This window comes from Zootoca vivipara, chromosome 12 (assembly GCF_965207765.1).
Source record: "Zootoca vivipara chromosome 12, rZooViv2.hap1.1, whole genome shotgun sequence".
In the NCBI taxonomy this organism is placed as follows: Eukaryota; Metazoa; Chordata; class Lepidosauria; order Squamata; family Lacertidae; genus Zootoca; species Zootoca vivipara.
The window spans coordinates 34991040-35009076 of NC_142595.1; the positions used below are offsets into that span (position 1 = coordinate 34991040).

General features: G+C 48.0%; 1 protein-coding gene across 2 annotated transcripts; it reads left to right on the forward strand.

Moving 5' to 3' along the window:
• Positions 1-437: 437 nt before the first annotated feature.
• Positions 438-16914, forward strand: NUCB1 (nucleobindin 1). Of its 2 annotated transcripts, none has more exons than XM_035136093.3 (13): positions 438-511; positions 1531-1664; positions 2147-2254; positions 2817-2949; positions 3871-3974; positions 5948-6133; positions 6255-6345; positions 8775-8833; positions 9705-9797; positions 11866-11955; positions 14400-14570; positions 15104-15218; positions 16143-16914. In XM_035136093.3, the coding sequence occupies exons 2-13, from the start codon at positions 1557-1559 to the stop codon at positions 16268-16270; spliced, it is 1386 nt and encodes a 461-aa protein (XP_034991984.1). In that variant the 5' UTR covers positions 438-511; positions 1531-1556; the 3' UTR covers positions 16271-16914. The 2 variants fall into 2 exon arrangements, with proteins under 2 accessions (XP_034991984.1, XP_034991983.1); XM_035136092.3 differs by having other exon boundaries at positions 438-496.
• Positions 16915-18037: the final 1123 nt, after the last annotated feature.

Consider the following 18037-nt stretch of genomic DNA (forward strand, 5'->3'; position numbering starts at 1 on the left):
TAGGAATACATTTTACTGTAGCAGAAACTTTCCCGGATCAGCGCTCGCGAAGCTGCAGTTCCTCTTTTCAATGCTCTCTGCCCATGCTCAGAAATGCTTTCGCCAGTTAGCAGATCACATGCGGCCGCTGCTAAATTCTCGCGCTCGAAATAAATCCGGGCTCTAATTGCGCCTTAAATTAACTTCCAGCGCCGTCCCCTCTGCGCCCTCTAGCGTCCGTTTACCAGAAAACAATGATAAAGGGAGGAAAAGGAGGGGGGGGGGCGCAGCTATTTGGGAAAGAGGGGGTGTGGCCCTCTATGCAAAATAAGTTGGAAGGGGGGCGGGGGTGACGCAAATAGAGCGCCGGACGTGACAGAGCGAAGGTGTCGTAGTAGGCGAGGCCCGGACTAGAGGGGGCGTGGCTAGGCATGCAGATATAGGGGCGGGGCCTGCTTGGGGAAGAGGAAGCGGACTGGAGAAGGCGGCCGAACGTCGCAGGCTGCTTTGGATTCAGGTGAGTCGCGGGAAGGTGAGTCCCTGGGACCTTTGCTCCTGTACTAGGGCCAAGCCTCAGAATAGGTCTCCCACGCAGGGGGCTCGTAGCCCTGCGACGTTCAGAGCAGTATCATAAAGGAGGGGAAAGCGGCCTTCTTGAGCATGTCCAGAGTGCATTTATTTCGCTGGCCGCCAAACCACCGCCCGCCTCCTTGGCGTCTCCGGCAGGGGGGATCGGGGTTTCCAGGTCAAAGGATGTTGCTCCCCGCTCAAGCTCCCCCCACTCCGCTTTTAGGTTCCGGGTACTGATGGGGATGTGAAATGTCGGGGATTACAGCTTTGTTCTGTGACTTGGAAGCCCTGCCCCCTGATCCAAGATACGTTGAGGGGACATAGCTACGGTAGTGAGGAACAGTTCTGCACTTGCTCTAGGGCACCTGGCTTTAATTGTTGTTGTTGTTGTAATTGTTATTATTACTACTGTTCTCAAGTGCTGCACTGCTGAGCTTTGGCATTGGCAACAAATTACACTGGTCAGCCGCAGTCTGTGGACTTAAGATTTGCATTTGCCACGTGGGACAAACATGCCCGTTCCTGGACTTTTATTTTTGCCTTTCCTTTGGGGTGGGCAGTGCCGGATTTACGTATAAGCTAAACAAGCTATAGCTTAGGGCCCTATTCTCTTGCCCCCCCCCAAAAAAAAAATAAAGGGGGAAAAATGTACATTTCCAAAATATAAGATAAGTTCAACAATTACTTTGATAAAATGTGTATTTTGTTTTATGCAAATGGCTTTAGATACCTATTAGGGCCCTAAATTACCATATAGCATATATTCAACACAAAAAACACCGACAATTTGTTTTTTACAAAGGACAGCTGGACTTATAAAGGGCCCCATTACCTTCAGTAGCTTAGGGCCTCATCAAACCTCAATCCGGCCCTTGGGGTAGGACGAGGTTTGGAGAAACTATCACTCTTGCCATTTCTTTCCTTGTGGCCTTGGGAATTCCATTTCTGCATTCCTAATGTAGTGATTCCCCGTTTCCATAGGATCTCGGCAACAGGCACGCAAGGCAATGCATCTGACGTGGCTCCTGAGCGCTGCCCTTTTAGGGTTGGCAACCTGTGTGCCCATTGAACGGCCCAAGGAGAAGCAAGAAGAGGAGACTCCCCCTGAGGCACCAGTAAGGAATCCTAATCCTAAACATATCTGTACAGTATTCTTGAGTAGTGCCATAATGTATCCTGTCTCCTGGTTAGCAGAACTTGGAGTCAGGAGCCAGTCTCCTACCACTTTAGAATATATATCTTTATTTATGATTCAGTCCAGGAAATGCTTGTGTTATTCTTTGCAAGCCAGTACCAGAAATCATTCCATTTATCAATTGGTATTTTTTTACTTGTAAGTCTGAAATGGGAATATTTCATTTTTGCTTGAACTGGAATGCAGTGGTTTATTTAAAAAAAACAACTACAAATATAATAAATCATAGGAAATGGAGTAAAGAGGGATTATAAAACATGAAATGGACATTTAAGGTCATTGATGTCTTCCCATGTTATCTGGTGACTGTAAAAAAAATTCAAGGATGGAGGTTTAGCTCTTAAAATGTTCTGGTTGGTCAAAGCAGATAACTTTTAAACCATTGCTCTCACTTTTGCACAGGACACAGGCCTCTATTATCACCGCTACCTCCAAGAAGTGATCAATGTGTTGGAAACAGATGGGCACTTCCGGGAGAAGCTCCAAGCGGCCAATGCCGAGGACATCAAGGTGATCTGGACTATGTTGTGTGGTCGTGTGTGCTAGCAAGATTCAGTTTTCCTCTTTAGCCAGCATTCTGAGGTTTTACTTTTGGTGGATGGTGAAATATGGCTTCCCTGGGAGCCGGACTTGGATTTTTGCGGTAGTGATGGGTGCCTATCACCCTGCAGTGTGGTAACTCTTCTGAACTTGGACTGAGAAAACCTGGCCTTAATCAGGGTGGGGAACCTTTTTGACTCCATGGACAAGACGCTTATCAGGCCAAATTTGACAGCCTTGGCCACCTCTCAAAATTCCTTGCATGGGTTTTCCAAATGGCCTGGTGAGCCAAATTGGACTCCCAGTGGGCCAAGGCTGGCCCCTGGGCTGGAGGCTTCCCCCACCCCGCTTTAAATCCCAAATCTCGCTTAGATGACTTTAGTCCAATTGCTGTCACTCAACCTATCCCATCTCATAAGGCTGTTGTGAAGATGGGACGAGATGCATGTTCTGCATCGGGTTCCTTGGAGGAAGGGTGGAATTAGCATGACTAATAATAAATAAAACCTCTGCCATCTCTGGCTTCTTTCAGAGCGGAAAACTCAGCAAAGAGCTGGACTTTGTCAGCCACCATGTCCGCACCAAACTTGATGAATTGAAGCGTCAAGAGGTCTCCCGGCTTCGGATGCTTCTGAAGGCAAAGATGGATGCAACCATGGAACAAGGTGAGCCGGGACAGAAGTGGGTTGCCTGAGTGGGGCTCCCAGAGGGATTTGGGGAATAGAAATAGGGGGTGCTGGAGGTCACGGGTCCTGGTTTTGTGGTTGGGACTGTGGCATTTTGGATAGTTTGTGTTAGATTCCAGCATGAGAAGTTCAGGGCCAATGCAGCGTTAATTTGTGTGTGCACAATGAGTGGTCTTTGGACGCTTATCCCTCCTGATCAGGGATTAATTGTTCCTGATAGCCTATTGCGCTTACTTATTAGTTGCATTTTCAGCCTGGGCTTCCTTAGATGTAGCCATAAAAATGGTCTTGTTAGATTGGTCCATCTACTAGTCTGGCACAGCAGCCAGCCTGGTCTCCCCACCCTCGCACTTGCTTTTCAGGAGACTCATGAGTCAGGCTTCATAGAGGGAGCCCCATCCCCTGTTGTCCTCAGGAACTGATAAAGTCTGGGAGTTCCATTTGCAGTTGTTCTGACCAATAGCCATTGGCTTAAATGGAAGGTGGGGGACCTGCTGCCTTCCGTGTGCTGTCCTTGGCCAGGTTGGTTGGAGCTGATTGGATTTGTAGGGCTGCAGGCTCCTCGCCCCCATTCTCTGTGACCTGTTGGAGCTTCAGATGTGAACCAGCATCCTTAACCTCTCCCCTGCAAACTGCAGTGTGGTGTAGTGGTTAAGAGCGGTAGACTCGTAATCCGGGGAACCGGGTTCACGTCTCCGCTCCTCCACGTGCAGCTGCTGGGTGACCTTGGGCTAGTCACACTTCTCTGAAGTCTCTCAGCCCCACCCACCTCACAGAGTGTTTGTTGTGGGGGAGGAAGGGAAAGGAGAATGTTAGCCGCTTTGAGACTCCTTCCGGTAGTGATAAAGCGGGATATCAAATCCAAACTCTTCTTCTACTCTTCTTCCTCTCCCCTTCCAGATGTACAGGTCGATCACCTCTCTTTGCTGAAGCAGTTCGAACATCTGGACCCTCAAAACCAGCACACGTTTGAAGCCCGGGATCTGGAGTTGCTCATTCAAGCCGTATGTCTGAACTTCCTTCCTTATTTCTTCCCAAAATCGATGTGGCTGTCTTGTCACCCTCTGGTGTGCTGATCCCCTGGTGTTTGCTCACCTCACCCTGGTCCATACAGTGTACTTGTGCAACATAACACAACTGCCTGATTCAAGTGCTGTGCAAGAAGACATCCTTGTTGGCAGCAGTGGGTCTTGTTGCCCACTTATCAACCATCCTCTGTTGTTGCTGCTGCGCTTTTCGAAAGCTGTGTGATCTGTAGCAATTAACAGGTGATCCCATTTTGCTCCATGGTGGAAGAAGCTTCAGTTGCTAATTAATATCTATAAGTATGGGTGACTGGTTTAAAAGCAAGACCTTTCGCTAACGCTCCATGTGGTTCAGTGTGGGATCAGCCGAGTGTGTCTTTTTCTCCTCCCCCATATTGTTTAAGGGAGTGAAGTTTTTTCTTTCTTTCCTTATGCTTTGGGGGGAAACAGCCACAAAAGGAGCAATTCGTTGGGAATTAAACTGGAGGCGTGTTGAGGATTCAATTCCTCCAGAAGGAGCAGCCTCCTATGACATTAATTCTCATGTTCGAGGATGTAAGATAATCTCTCTTCCCACCCCCCACAATGCTCCACTGCTTTTCTGTAAACAGTGTTTTCTTTCTTGGCTCATCCCCCTTTGAAGAAAGGCAGGCTGATCAGGATGGGAGGTGCTGTGTTCTTGTTTCGTGCATGTCCGTTTAGTAATAACAGCACATCCAGATTTTTTAATATGTATCCAGTCTATTCTACTTTCGGTCTCAAGGGATGGGTGGTGGATGGCAGGTCTGAGATCAAGTGGGGTTGCAAGACCCAAATCCAGAATAGCCTTTGAGTTTGCAGTCCTAGTGCGATTCTGTCTGAGCTCTGCCTAGCTCATTAAGACAGTGGCCCTGTCTGCACTATACGTTTAAAGCAGTATTATACCGCTTTAAACACTCGTGGCTTTCCCCAAAGAATTCTGGGAGTGACTATAGTTCATTAAGTTGTTAAGGGGCCCTTATTCCCCTCATAGAGCTGCAATTCTTACAGTGGTTTATTGAGAGAGCTGAGAGAGTTGTTAGGAGTCTCCTGTTTTGAATAACTGAGTCAGATGTCTCTAAAGCAGGGGTCAGCAAACTTTATCAGCCATGGGCCGGTCCACCATCCCTCAGACCATGTGGTGGGCAGGACTATATTTTGAAAATAATAATGAACAAATTCCTATCCCCCACAAATAACCCAGAGATGCGTTTTAAATAAAAGCACACATTCTACTCATGTAAAAACATGCTGATTCCAGGACCGTCTGTGGGCTGGATTGAGAAGGCGATTGGGCCGCATCCGGCCCCTGGGCCTTAGGTTGCCTACCCCTGCTCTAAAGAATCTGTTTCTATATGCGACGACAGCAGCCCGGATGCTATATGCTCAGAAATGGGAGGGAGGGAACCGTACCAACGAAGGAAGAATGGCAGGCGAAGCTGACGGAATACGCAGAAATGGCAAGTTTAACCAGCAGAATAAGAGATCAGCAGGAAAGAGTGTTTATGGGAGATTGGAAAACGTTTGAATATTTGAAGAGTTGTTGCAAACAAAATGTTGGCAGGATTAAATTCAGTGGTATAAATTGAGAGAAGATGAGAAAGAATTAATATGGAGTTAATTAGAATATGCAGCAGCAGAAGATAATTAGAATGAACCATGGAAGGGAGGGAAGTCGATGATTACTGTTTATTTTTTTGTAAGTGCAAGTGTGAAATTGAAAATCATGTATGCATATGCTGCACTAGGTGGATCATTGGCCTGATCCGGCAAGCTCGCCTTTCATTCTTGTGTTTACTTTGAGCTTTGCAGGGACTTCAAGCATCCGTCTTCGAGCATTCTGGCTTAGAGCAGGGGGAATTGCTTTTGTCCCAGCTCTCCTACCCCACTTTGTCACTGTTGACATTATCTGTCTTGCCTCTTTGCCCCGAAAGGCTACTAAGGACCTGGAGAACTATGATGCTGCTCACCACGAGGAGTTCAAACGCTACGAGATGATGAAGGAGCACGAGCGCCGGGAATACTTGAAATCTCTGGATGAGGAGAAGCGCCGGGAGGAGGAGGCGCATTTCGAGGCGCTCAAGAAGAAGCATAAGGAGCATCCCAAGGTCAACGTCCCGGTAAGGGAACCACTGGGTTTTTTTTGGGGGGGAGGGGTGGGTGTTTAATGTGGGAGGCACAGATGGGAGATATTAATTCTTTTGACTGGCCTTGGTTGCCTCGTCTGTAACCCCAATGCAGGGGAGCCGCGATCAGCTCAAGGAGGTCTGGCAGGAGACCGACGGCTTGGACCCCAATGAGTTCAATCCCAAGACTTTCTTCAAATTACATGGTGAGGAGGGGGAGGAAAGGTGTTCCTCTATATTTCTGTCTTTCATCACTTCTCTGAAGGGAGCTCTGGTTTCAGGCTTATAGCTGTGGAGGGTTGACAGGTTTAGCTGATGATCAGTAAACCACAAAAAACGCAACCCGCTGAGAAAATTACATGCAATGTCTAATTTATCTCCACATAGGGGTAAACAATATAGTAAACAGCAGTGGCGCTCAACCGCTCTGTCATGCAAGTCCAAATAAAGTATTGCAACAAATGTTCAAACAGGACCCAATATGTGTGGATCCTATGAAGTACGAAGTCCATAAGTAGATGCAAGCAGGATAATGTAAAACACCTTCGACGCGGCACATGGGGCAAAGGACTGTACCGTAAATTTAAAGCCCTCCGAGTTGGTGAACTCCTTAACCTGCAACGCAAACATGAAACACAATGACCGCATTTATAAAAACCACGGGGAGGATTGGAAAGAACCTGTTGTGTTCGAGTGAGTTGAATATCTGTATGCACTAAGGTGTCTTTAAAGGATCTAGTCTGACGTTTGGCAAATACAGGAGGTACATGACAACCAGGAATATCCTTTAATATGTGCCAATGGCGTTTAATGATGTTTTCAATCTTGGAAGTCATGTAATTATATTCAAGAGAAGCGGAAATCCGAGAATGGGTGAGTACGGTCCTGTGTACTGGATGTTAACAGAGTAGATCTATCTCTCGTGTGGAACTTCTGAAATGCAGAGTCAATCACCGAATGAGGATAACCTCATTGAACGAGAGATGTGGATAGGTGTTTAGAATGTGTAATGAAATCCTGTTGGCTAGAAGAATTAAGTTTGAGTCTTAAAAACTGACCCAATGGTAGATTATTTCTTAGATGTTTGGGGTGATGGGATGGATAATGCAATAGAGAATTTCTGTCTACTCTTTTTTTATACGGTCACACTTTAACCCTTTAACCACCTATCAGTAGATAAGTGACATTTTTTAGTAGTTGGAAGCTGCTCTGGTTGGCTTCCAGCACATAGTAAAGGGACCCCTAACCATTAGGTCCAGTTGTGGACGACTCTGGGGTTGCGGCGCTCATCTTGCTTTACTGGCCAAGGGAGCCGGTGTACAGCTTCCAGGTCATGTGGTCAGCATGACTAAGCCACTTCTGGCGAAACCAGAACAGGGCATGGAAATGCCGTTTACCTTCCCACCACAGTGGTACCTATTTATCTACTTGCACTTTGTGCTTTCGATCTGCTAGGTTGGCAGGAGCTGGGACCAAACAACGGGAACTCACCCCATTGCGGGGATTCGAACCACTGACCTTCTGATCGGCAAGCCCTAGGCTCTGTGGTTTAACCCACAGCGCCACCAACAGATAAAAACATCAAATATCAAACATTAAAAATCTCCCGATACAGGGCTGCCTTCGGGTATCTTCTAGAAGTTGTATAGTTATTGATCTCCTTGACATCTGATGAGAAGGTCCTCTGCCTGGTTGCCTGTAACCTCGCTTCTTGCAGTGAAGAAACTGCTAGAAGGCCCTCGGAGCTGGACCTCAATGTCTGGGCTGAACAATGCGGGTGGAGACACTCCTTCAAGCACAGTGGTGCCTCGCTTAACGAATGCCCTGCTTAACGAAATTGCCGCTTAACGAAAGGTTTTTTCTAGTGGAGGTTGCCTCGCTAGACGAATTCGTTTTACGAAAAATTCGTCTAGCGAAACGCAGTTTCCCATAGGAATGCATTGAAATTCAATTAATGTGTTCCTATGACCAAAAAAAAATTCAATGCACTCCTGGTGATTTGCTAGACAAATTTTTTGTTATAAGAAAAGACCTGTGGAACGAATTAAATTCGTCTAGCGAGGCACCACTGTATACAGGACAGAGGCCATTTAGGCCACAGTTTGTCTTGAAAACATGGTTTATTTCCAAACGTGCCTCACCCTGTCCCTGCACAGCTTCTCTCTTCTCCCTCCCCTCCACATGTGCCCCAAACGAGTCACATTATTTTGTAGATCTGATTTATTACTCTCCCTTCACCGCAAGGTCCCAGGGTAATGGAGAAACACAATCTTGAAATTAGTTCAAACAATGGGCAAAGTCACATTCTTTTGGCTGTAATGTTGTTCAAACCCCAGAGCCTGATGGTTGGTTTTTTTTTTTCAAACCCGCCACGTGCAATAAGTCCAGAAATGAACCAAGGTCTGTTCTTGGATCAATTGGTAGTTCACCGTGTTGTTTGAAGGAAACAAGGCACTGCCTAGGCTTTAGGTGACAGGACAGGCCGTAATCTGTGTGGGGTTGGGGTGGGCATAAAACTCTGGCATATTGTGACGTGCAAAACCAGGCCACTGGCACTCCCATAATTACTCATTGGGGGCACAGAGAGAGAGGCTTGCTTAGGTCTAACTCTGTCTCCCTTACTTTCCCCCCTCAGACACAAATAGTGATGGAGTTCTAGATGAGCAAGAACTGGAGGCTCTCTTCACTAAGGAGGTAAGTTCTCTGCCTAGTTCTTATTAATATGCCTGTGCCCAGGCTGTACCACAGCAGACTGCAGCTGGGAGGGGCATGCATGTTTCAATGCTCTTCCATGCAAAAGCAAGCCCGCAAGCCCCTCCGCATGCAGAAAACTAGCACATGGGAGGAAAGCTTCTGTCTGACACTTTGTTTTCTGTGTACAAAGAGGTTTTTCTTGTATTTGGGGCAGGAGGGGATGCATTTGAGCCTCCCCTTGCAGTCTGCTGTGGTGCAACCTTGAAACAAGTCCTCATAAGGACTAGCCTCTTGCCTGCATATAGTGAGCAATTGTATCCGGCAGGGGTCTCTTTACCAGCCCAAACTGGAGATGCTGGGGATTGAACCTGGGGAATTCTGCGTGCAGGGCAAGCACTTTCCTGAGCTACAGCCCAGTTGCCAAGGGATGATCTGATAAGAGGGCTGGTAGGAGTCCCAGCAATATCTCAAAGGCCGCAGACTCCCCATCCTTGTTTTTTTGTGTGTGAGTTGTGAGCAGTCTTGAGTGCCAGGTTTCCCTTCTGGGGAACAACATGAGCTCAGGCGTGTACAGCATGCATGTTGTGCATGCCAGAGGTCCGAGACTTGATCCCTGGCATCTCCAGGCAGGGCTGGGGGACGCTTCAGCTTGAAGAGCCACAAAGACACTGGCAGTCCAGTGTAGACAACCCTGAGCTAAATAGACCCAACCGGTCTGACGGGGTAGGAGGCAGCTTCCTATGCGCCCGAGATTTAGGACCTTTGGACCTTTCTCTTTTTGTGGGGAAGAGGTTCCTCGGGGTTAGAGAAGGGAGATGGGCACAACAGGACTTCTTAGCCTCTCACCTTGCCCTTGTCCCCCACTTTGCAGCTGGAGAAGGTCTACGACCCCCGGAACGAAGAGGACGACATGTTGGAAATGGAGGAGGAGCGGCTGCGCATGCGGGAGCATGTCATGCAGAACGTAAGCATCTGGGTCGGATGGAGAGAGTGATATAGCGCCATTGCTCCCTGCGATCAGAGAAAGCAAGGGGGGGGTCCACCTGGGAGACATGCTTATTTATGACACCCCAACTTTTCTCAGAGTGAAACACTTGCTTCTTCCCCTTTCTGTTCGATCCTCAGAACAACCCTGCGAGGCGGGTTAGCCCTGGCGAGCTTCATGGCCGAGTGGGGACTTGAACCCTGCTCTCCCAGGTCCTTGTCCAACGCTAACCACTGCACCACGCTGCTTCTCTGGCTTGTTTTTTGAAGGCTGGAGGTGGTAAAGCGATCCACAGTGCCAGCGTAGCAGCTGAGAGTGAGATTTCAAGTTCCCACAGCCTGTTGTTGTTGCGGCGGGAGGACGTAATGAACCTTTCCTCCAACTTACTGCCCTCCTGATTTTTGGACGCCCCCCCAACGCCCCTTAGCCCCAGCAGTCATGGTCTATGCTTGGGGGATGATGGGAGTTGCAGTCCGGCTTACTGTCTCTCTGCCCAGCCTATTGCCCACAGCATGGCCCCATCTCACAGGGTTCTTGTGCGTAATGTCTTGTGGGAGCGAGTTCCACAGTTTATGCTCTGCGGTGTTGCCTTTGCTCGTTCACAGTACTAATCTGGGATGTCTAGAAGACTTGTCTTAGTAGAAAGCTTTGCCAATAATAATAAAAAATACCCAGACCCCAGAATTTGTGGGTGAGGGTGAACACTAAAAGAGACCACAACAGGGATGGCAGAACCAATTGTCTGCCTCCAGATGTTTTTTTGAACTCCTCACCATCTCTCACCATTAGCCATGCAGCCTGGGGCTCGTGGGAGTTGCTGGAAATGGAACAGAGGCCGTAAGCGAGGTCATTGAATCTCTGCTAATGTGCAGCAAGCACAGAAAACTTTGGCAGTCTATAGTGACAAGAGCAGCTTGCAACTGGAGCGGAGGAGGACTGATCTGCTTCCCTCCTCCCCTCCTGTTAACATCCTTTCACTATCATAGTAGTTGAAAGGGGTAGACCACATGTTTCATTTCCCCTGAGAGGTTGTGGAGAACGAGAACGACCAGGAAATATGGGGGTGGCAGAGCCTGTGTGTGTGTGTACTGGGAAACTTGGCTTTCCCCTTTTCTCTCCCACACATTTGGCTTCTGAGATCTTTCTGCGTGTCATCTACACCTCGGTATTTTTCCAAGTATCAAGAATAGATGACTGGAACTTCCCCCAACCTGACGCCCCCCTCCCACCTGAGGACCCAAAACTGGGGGAAGGATGGGCTGTTCTGAATGTTTACCGGCTTGACTCATCACTGGGGGGCTGTTTCTGCATCTCCCACCATTTGAAGTGAGGATTGTTAACGAGAGCAGCTTTTGCCAACCTGGTGCCCTCCAGGTTGGGGGAGATGGGAAGTTAGCCAACCTGATGACTTCCAGATTTGCTAAGCCTGAAATGGAGGAGATGGGGCCTTTTTGGTGGTGGCACCCAGCCTATGGAATTCCCTCCACAGGGAGGTTTGTGTGGGTTCTCCCCTCCTTCTAAGGGCAAGTCAAGGCTTTCCTTCCTAGAAAAGCCTTTGTGGGGAGAGCAGTTGTTTGTCCTGTCCTGCTCCTGCTTATTGTCATCTGCTTGCTGCTGTTTTTATAGGTTTTATGGCTGGGTTAGTAGTGAATGGTTTTGCTTATTTATAATTCTATGTTGATTTAAATTGGGGCCTGTTGTAACTTTAAGGTGGGTTTTTTTTGTGGGTGCAGAAGTGCAGCATATAGATAAACAAAAATTACTTCCAAGTCCGTTTCACAGCAAATGAGGCTAGAAACTTGTTCATTATTTTCTTTAAGAAAGTGAAAGCTTTAAGACATGTTCTGTAGCCAGTATGAGTGTGGAGTGACCCAGAGTCAAGAGAGCGGGGTGGGGGACCCATAACTCATACGCTGCAGATTTCTGAGGCGCCAACTGGCTTGGGGGGGGGAATATCAGAAAAGCAGGGAGGGGCTGAAAATGGCGATGGAGGCCTAATAGGCCCGGGCAGATTTCTGTGGTCAGTTCACAACTTATCTTCCTGCAGGTGGACCTTAACAAAGACCGCCTGGTGACCCTGGAAGAATTCCTCAAATCCACTCAGAAGAAGGAATTCAACGAAGCCGACGGATGGGAGGTGTGTGGGTTTGTGGAGGGGAGACTGCTGCGTGAAACAAGATTCTGAATGTCTGCTAACAAGGATCAAAGAAGCAGGTCACCGGTAGCAGATTGAAGGCCCAGGGGTGTGGGGCACCTCAGTTGCAGGGGTGCAAAAATTACCTCCCTCCCCCCTCCCTCTCTCTCTCTCTCGCATGAGCCCTGGACTCTCCGTGGGCCAAACACTTGTTCCGGCCTTGTTCCGAGTGCTTTTCCCTGGCTGAAATCTGCCATTGAACTGTGATTATGCCTTGGATATGTAAGGATAGATTTAGATGGGCGGGTGCTTGGAGAAGCCTGGGTCTGGCAGACCTGGAATGTAGCCTACAGTACAGAGGTAAGAGTCAGATCATTAGCCACACCCATTTTTTGCTTCTGGCCACACCCACATTTGCCTCTGGCCACACCCACTACTGGCGTGATGCAAGATTGCCCTTGAGGGAGTGAGCCCCTCTGGGTTAAATAAAGTCCGCCCATCCCTAGGCCAGGAGCAGACAAATCTAACACTCCCTCTGAAACTAGGTTAATCTTGCTGCATGCATGTGAAGTTTCTAAAAAGCAAATCATCTGTCTTTGCTTGAGGCAAGCTAATTCCCTTGGCGTGGAAGGAGACTTGTCTTAAATTGTTTGGGGCTGTGTATCAAGAGGGCCTACTGTCCCTAATCTGATTCCTTCGCTATAGCGTGGGAGTTTTTGAAAATTGATTATGTGAGAGACTTCAGAGTCAAGAAAACAACATTTCAATTTCATCAGATTATGATCAAAATGTGCTGACTTTTACTTGGCTGTCTTTGATGGCCCTGAGCCTCAAGGTTCTGGTATTTTTAAAGGTAAAGGTTGCTTCAAGTTTTTTTTAAGTATGTGTCATTTAAAAAATCATTTAAGCCATGCAATTAAAAAAAAAGATTGGGGCAGAATATGTTTTTAAATGATGAATGAAGGTGACTGGTTTTTCCTGCCCTGTGTATGTTAGGAGAGTTTTCTATATATTTCTCAAAGTTGCTTGCAGCATTTCAAAAAAATAAACTGATTGTAAAAACAACTGTCAGTTCTAATAAAGCAACTTTTTAAAGCAGTTTTAATATGCAGCATAACTACGAAGCCAGGACCCTGTGTGGCCATTTCTGATTCTCACCCCTCAGTTTGATTACATTTTTGTTTTGTTGAGGAGAGCAAAAATGCTCAGAACCTTTCATTTTTGCAGCAGCAGCCTTTTAGGAGCTATAACTGTATTCTTCAGTGGGTACTTGTAACAGCCATGGGAACATAAGCCCAGTAGCTGCCGGTGCCCATTGGGGCTGGTGGGATGGAAGGCAGTGAGCCCAAGAGCCAGAGACTAGTGGAGTTTGTTCTTAGTTTGTTCCCATCCTTATCTTCCCTGTTGAGTTCTATCAAAGCAACCCTGTAGCTGAGGAGGGAGAGGAAGCAGACAGGCATCGCCTCCCCCTGGAACAGAGTGAGGTTGGTGGGGCAGTGCCCTTTTGCCCTAATGGGCCAGCCTCCTCTGCTTAAGCCTTGGTATTTGTGAAATCTGCAGCAGAGGTACTTTGATCCATATTACAGGCAACTCCCCACTTATGCACATTCAAGGCATGTGCGACTTGCGGACCCCAGAAGTGGAACAAAACAGCACGAAAACCACATTTAGCAATTCCACAAGCCTTTGCAAGGGCAATCCCAGGAGCCTTTGCACCTACCTTTGAGGCCTGCAGAGAGTTGGAGTTTGAGAAAGGAGGTTTTCAAGGAGCGATTGCGGTGGAGAGTTTGGTGTATTTGGGTTGTTTTTTTCAAGGGTTTCCAGAGATTTACAGGTGAAACTTGGAAAATTAGAATATCGTCGAAAAGTGCATTTATTTCAGTAATGCAACTTATTATTTTTTACTTTTATTATTTACAAATGCTTTCTTTTGGAAATTCCACAGTAATAAAACAAATAGTTACAATAATACAAAAATAAACATTGCTATTACATTTCATTAATTACATTCCATTTATAATTCACCCACCTAATGACAAATAATTACAATTATAACAAATAAAGGCTTGACATATCTTGCTTTGCATGTCATGCATCTATCTCATATATTGGCTCCACCTTTTAAGTTGCATTACTGTACTGAAATAAATGCACTTTTCGACGATATTCTAATTTTCCGAGTTTCACCTGTAGAGGGATTTGCAGGCAGGCTCTTTCAATGGTTTTCCCAACATGCACAATTTCACTTGAACACGCAGTGCCTCGGAACGTAACCCCTGTGTCAATGGGGAGTTGCCTACATATACAATCACCACCGCTATCGCCCTTCGAAATGTTTGTGTGTTGCACCAAGCCCATGTCATGTGACCAAAAAGAGCTCCCAGATTCAATGATCTCTCTCGCCAGTTAAGCCAGCCCCTCTGTTTCTCACTTCTTCCCCCATCCAGACTGTGGAAGAGACCCAAGTGTACTCGGAAGCTGAGCTTCAACGCTTTGAGGCAGAGCTGGCGGCCCAGCAGGCGGAGTTAGGCCGGCAAGCAGAGCAGCTTCGCCAGCAGCACCAAGAACTGCAGCAGCGGCAGGTGGAGCTTGATGCCCAGAAGAAGGAATTTCAGCAGGTGGGAAGAACGAGGGTGCGGGAGGGGGCATTTGGTTGGGTGGCATAGCTGCTGGGGGGGGGGAGTTGGATTTGGAGAAAGATTAACCGAGAGGGGAAAGGGCTTTGGTGTGGCGAGAAGAAGAAGAGTTTGGATTTGATATCCCGCTTTATCACTACCCTAAGGAGCCTCAAAGCGGCTAACATTCTCCTTTCCCTTCCTCCCCCACAACAAACACTCTGTGAGGTGGGTGGGGCTGAGAGACTTCAGAGAAGTGTGACTAGCCCAAGGTCACCCAGCAGCTGCGTGTGGAGAAGCGGAGATGCGAACCCGGTCCCCCAGATTACGAGTCTACCACTCTTAACCTCTGCACCACACTGGTGTAGGGTGCAGTTGCAGCCCTTTCTTCTGCAAGAAGATCAAAGCATGGGGGAACATGTGCAAAAAAAGAGGGGGTATCCCAGCATTTTGTAATTGCATGCATGCCATTTTCAGGATGCAATTGCACTTTGTGGCTTTGTGTGTGAGCTCACTCGACTTCCCGTTCCTTACAGGTTGTGCTCCAGATGGAACAGAGGAAAGCCCAAAAGCAGCCTGAGCAGGCACCCCATGTTGGACCTGGGGGAGAACTGAAGTTCCAAGCCCAGCCGCCGCATGCAGCCCCAGCAGGTAGGAGGAGCTGTATCCCCTGGGTTCTCTTGGAAAATAAGGGAGTCTGGTCCCTCGAGAGAGGGAAAGTGGTTGGCAGCCGGGGGTCTCTGAGCTTTCTTGAAAGGGGTGAGTGAGGATCTGGGCCTGTATGCAGTGCATTTCAGCTGCCTCTTTAAAACGTACTTCAAAATATGCTCCCAAACGCTGGAAGCTGTGTGGCAAAGTGACCAGAGTGTTGGTCCAGGACTGGGCAAACCATGTTTCACATCCCCACTCAGCCATGGGACTCGGTGGATGACTTCAGGCTAGTCCCTGTCTCTGAGCCTAACCCAACTCAGGGGGGGCAATGAAATATGGAGGGGGAGAATCATGTAGACCACCTGGAACTCCTTGGAGGAGAGGTGGGCTATAAATCAGGGGGGGGGGAATTAATTACAAGTAAAACTGGCTTCAGAACTGTTTATAATGCCTGGCACTAGCTCTCCTGGGTTCCAGAGAGGGAACATTCCCAAGGCAATATGGAGAAGTTGGGGATTGAACCTGGGACCTTCTGCATTCAAAGCAGTTGCTCTACCACTGAGCTATGGCCTTTCCCCATAGCAGGAGAGTGCAGGGGGTGGGGAGGCTTGCCTGGCCATGGCACCCTGGATGCCTTGCAGTCTCCACCGGCCACCTCCCCAATTCTGATGCTGGGGAGGGGAGGCAGGGATGTTCCCATGTAGCCGCCAGGTTGATCTCAGCCTGCGGCTTCCAGTTTGCAAGGAGGGCTGTTCACTTCTGCACCCTCTGCAGTGGGTGGCACCATCTAAACCTGTGTTGTGGGCACCTGCGCCAGGAGGGCAAGCAAAAGGGAGGGGCAGGATTCCCAGGCTCTTGCAGAGGCAAGTGAAGTCCTGTTGATGGCAGCAGCTCCACACTCTTGTCTTCTCCTTTCCCCCCCAGACCAAACACTTCCTCCTGCACCCGAGTCCCATGCTGGAGGCCCTGCGTTGCCGGATGCTCCTGCCCTGCAGAACCAGGTGGAACCTCTCCAGAACCAACAGCATCACGCGAATCCTGTGGAGCACTGATGGGTGTGGCTGTGGGGAGTTCGGGTTGCCTTTTCCTCTTCTTTCCCCATCCCCTTTGCACTTGGAGCTCCCAAATCCAAACTTTTCCCGGTACCATGGGCAAAGGGAATAGGCAAGAGATCTCTCTTATCTCAGAAAACTCTGGGAGGAGTCTTTTAATGGAAGCCCCACCCCTAAACCAGTCTCTGCCCACTCCTCTTCTGGTCGCACACAAGAGAAAATAATTACGTGCACATAAATCCTCCCCTTATTTTATTTAACCGATCGGGGCTCTCTGCTTCTCTCTAGCCACATTAAGCCTCTGAGGGAGCCCTTAGCAGGGCTCTAATGAGGGAGGTGGAGGAGCATTTGCCATGGAAGACAAGCAGAGGGAGGGAGAAGAAACTGAGCGAGAGACCAGCACCACACCTGCCCCCCGGTCATTTTCTACTACAGTGTGTTCCTGGATGCACCTGGGGGGAAATCAACAGGGTTAGGAGACATGATGTGTCTCTTTCTGACGTCAGTATTGTAGGCTCAGGCCACTACTTTCCTCCTTTTCAAAAGCTGATTCCTTTATAATGGGATTGCAGTGCTGAACCTTTTTCTTGATTTTTAATTATTTGGGCCCTTGTATTTAAATAAAGCTCTCGAAACACCTCCGATTTCCAGTGACTTCTGTTGCGTCCTTCTGCAGGAGCTTATCTCAGTCCACATACTTTCTCGGAAGTAATTCCCACTGTGCCTGGTGGGGTCTTAAAAGGATAGAACAGCAAAAATTGCTCAGTGTCAGTGTCAGTGTCAGTCAGGGCCCCCAGGCTGAGGTTTGGCCATCCTTACTTTACAATAAACTGTGTAGATGTGTGTACAGGTGAAACTCGGAGAATTAGAATATCGTCAAAAAGTGCATTTATTTCAGTTATGCAACTTAAAAGGTGAAACCAATATATGAGATAGATGCATGACATGCAAAGCAAGATATGTCAAGCCTTTATTTGTTGTAATTATTTGTCGTTAGGCGGGTCAATTATAAATGGAATGGAATTAATGAAATGTAACAGCGATGTTTATTTTTATATTATAACTGTTTTATTGCTGTGGAATTTCCAAAAGAAAGCATTTGTAAAAATAAAAATAAAAATAAAATAAAAAGTAGCATTACTGAAATACAAATGCACTTTTCGACGATATTCTAATTTTCCGAGTTTCACCTGTATATCCACCCTGCCCACCCCACCCCCATGCCAGTGGTTGCATCCCGTCCTCCACATGGAATCTAGAAAGTTGCCTTACACTGAGCCAGACCATTGGCCCATCTAACTCAGCACTGTCTGCATGGACAGGCAGCAGCATTCCAGGCAGGGGGATCTCTCCCTGCCCTACCTGGAGATGCCAGAGATTGAACCCAAGACCTCATTCGTGCAGACGCTGTAACCCTGGAGATGCAGCCTGGCCCCCGTTGTTCCTGAGTGGTCATGTGGTAAATGCGGGCAGAGCATTTATCCGCAGTCACTTCTTAGAGGCCTCCTGTGTGCGCAACTGCTTCCTGCAGCAGCACCCTGGAGGGGGCAGAAATGAAGGCAGGAACGGGTCCGGTGCAGCAAGACTTTGGAAAGGGTTGCACAATGTCAGGGGTCGAAACTCTTTGGCATGTCCCCTGCACGCAATTTGGGCAAGGGCAAGGCTTGTATGTGGCCTGTGCTGTGCCAACTGCCGTCATGTGCTCAGGTGAGGAGCCTTAACCCACCATCTCATTTCATAGGCAGTCTCTCCCTTGGATGGAAAATA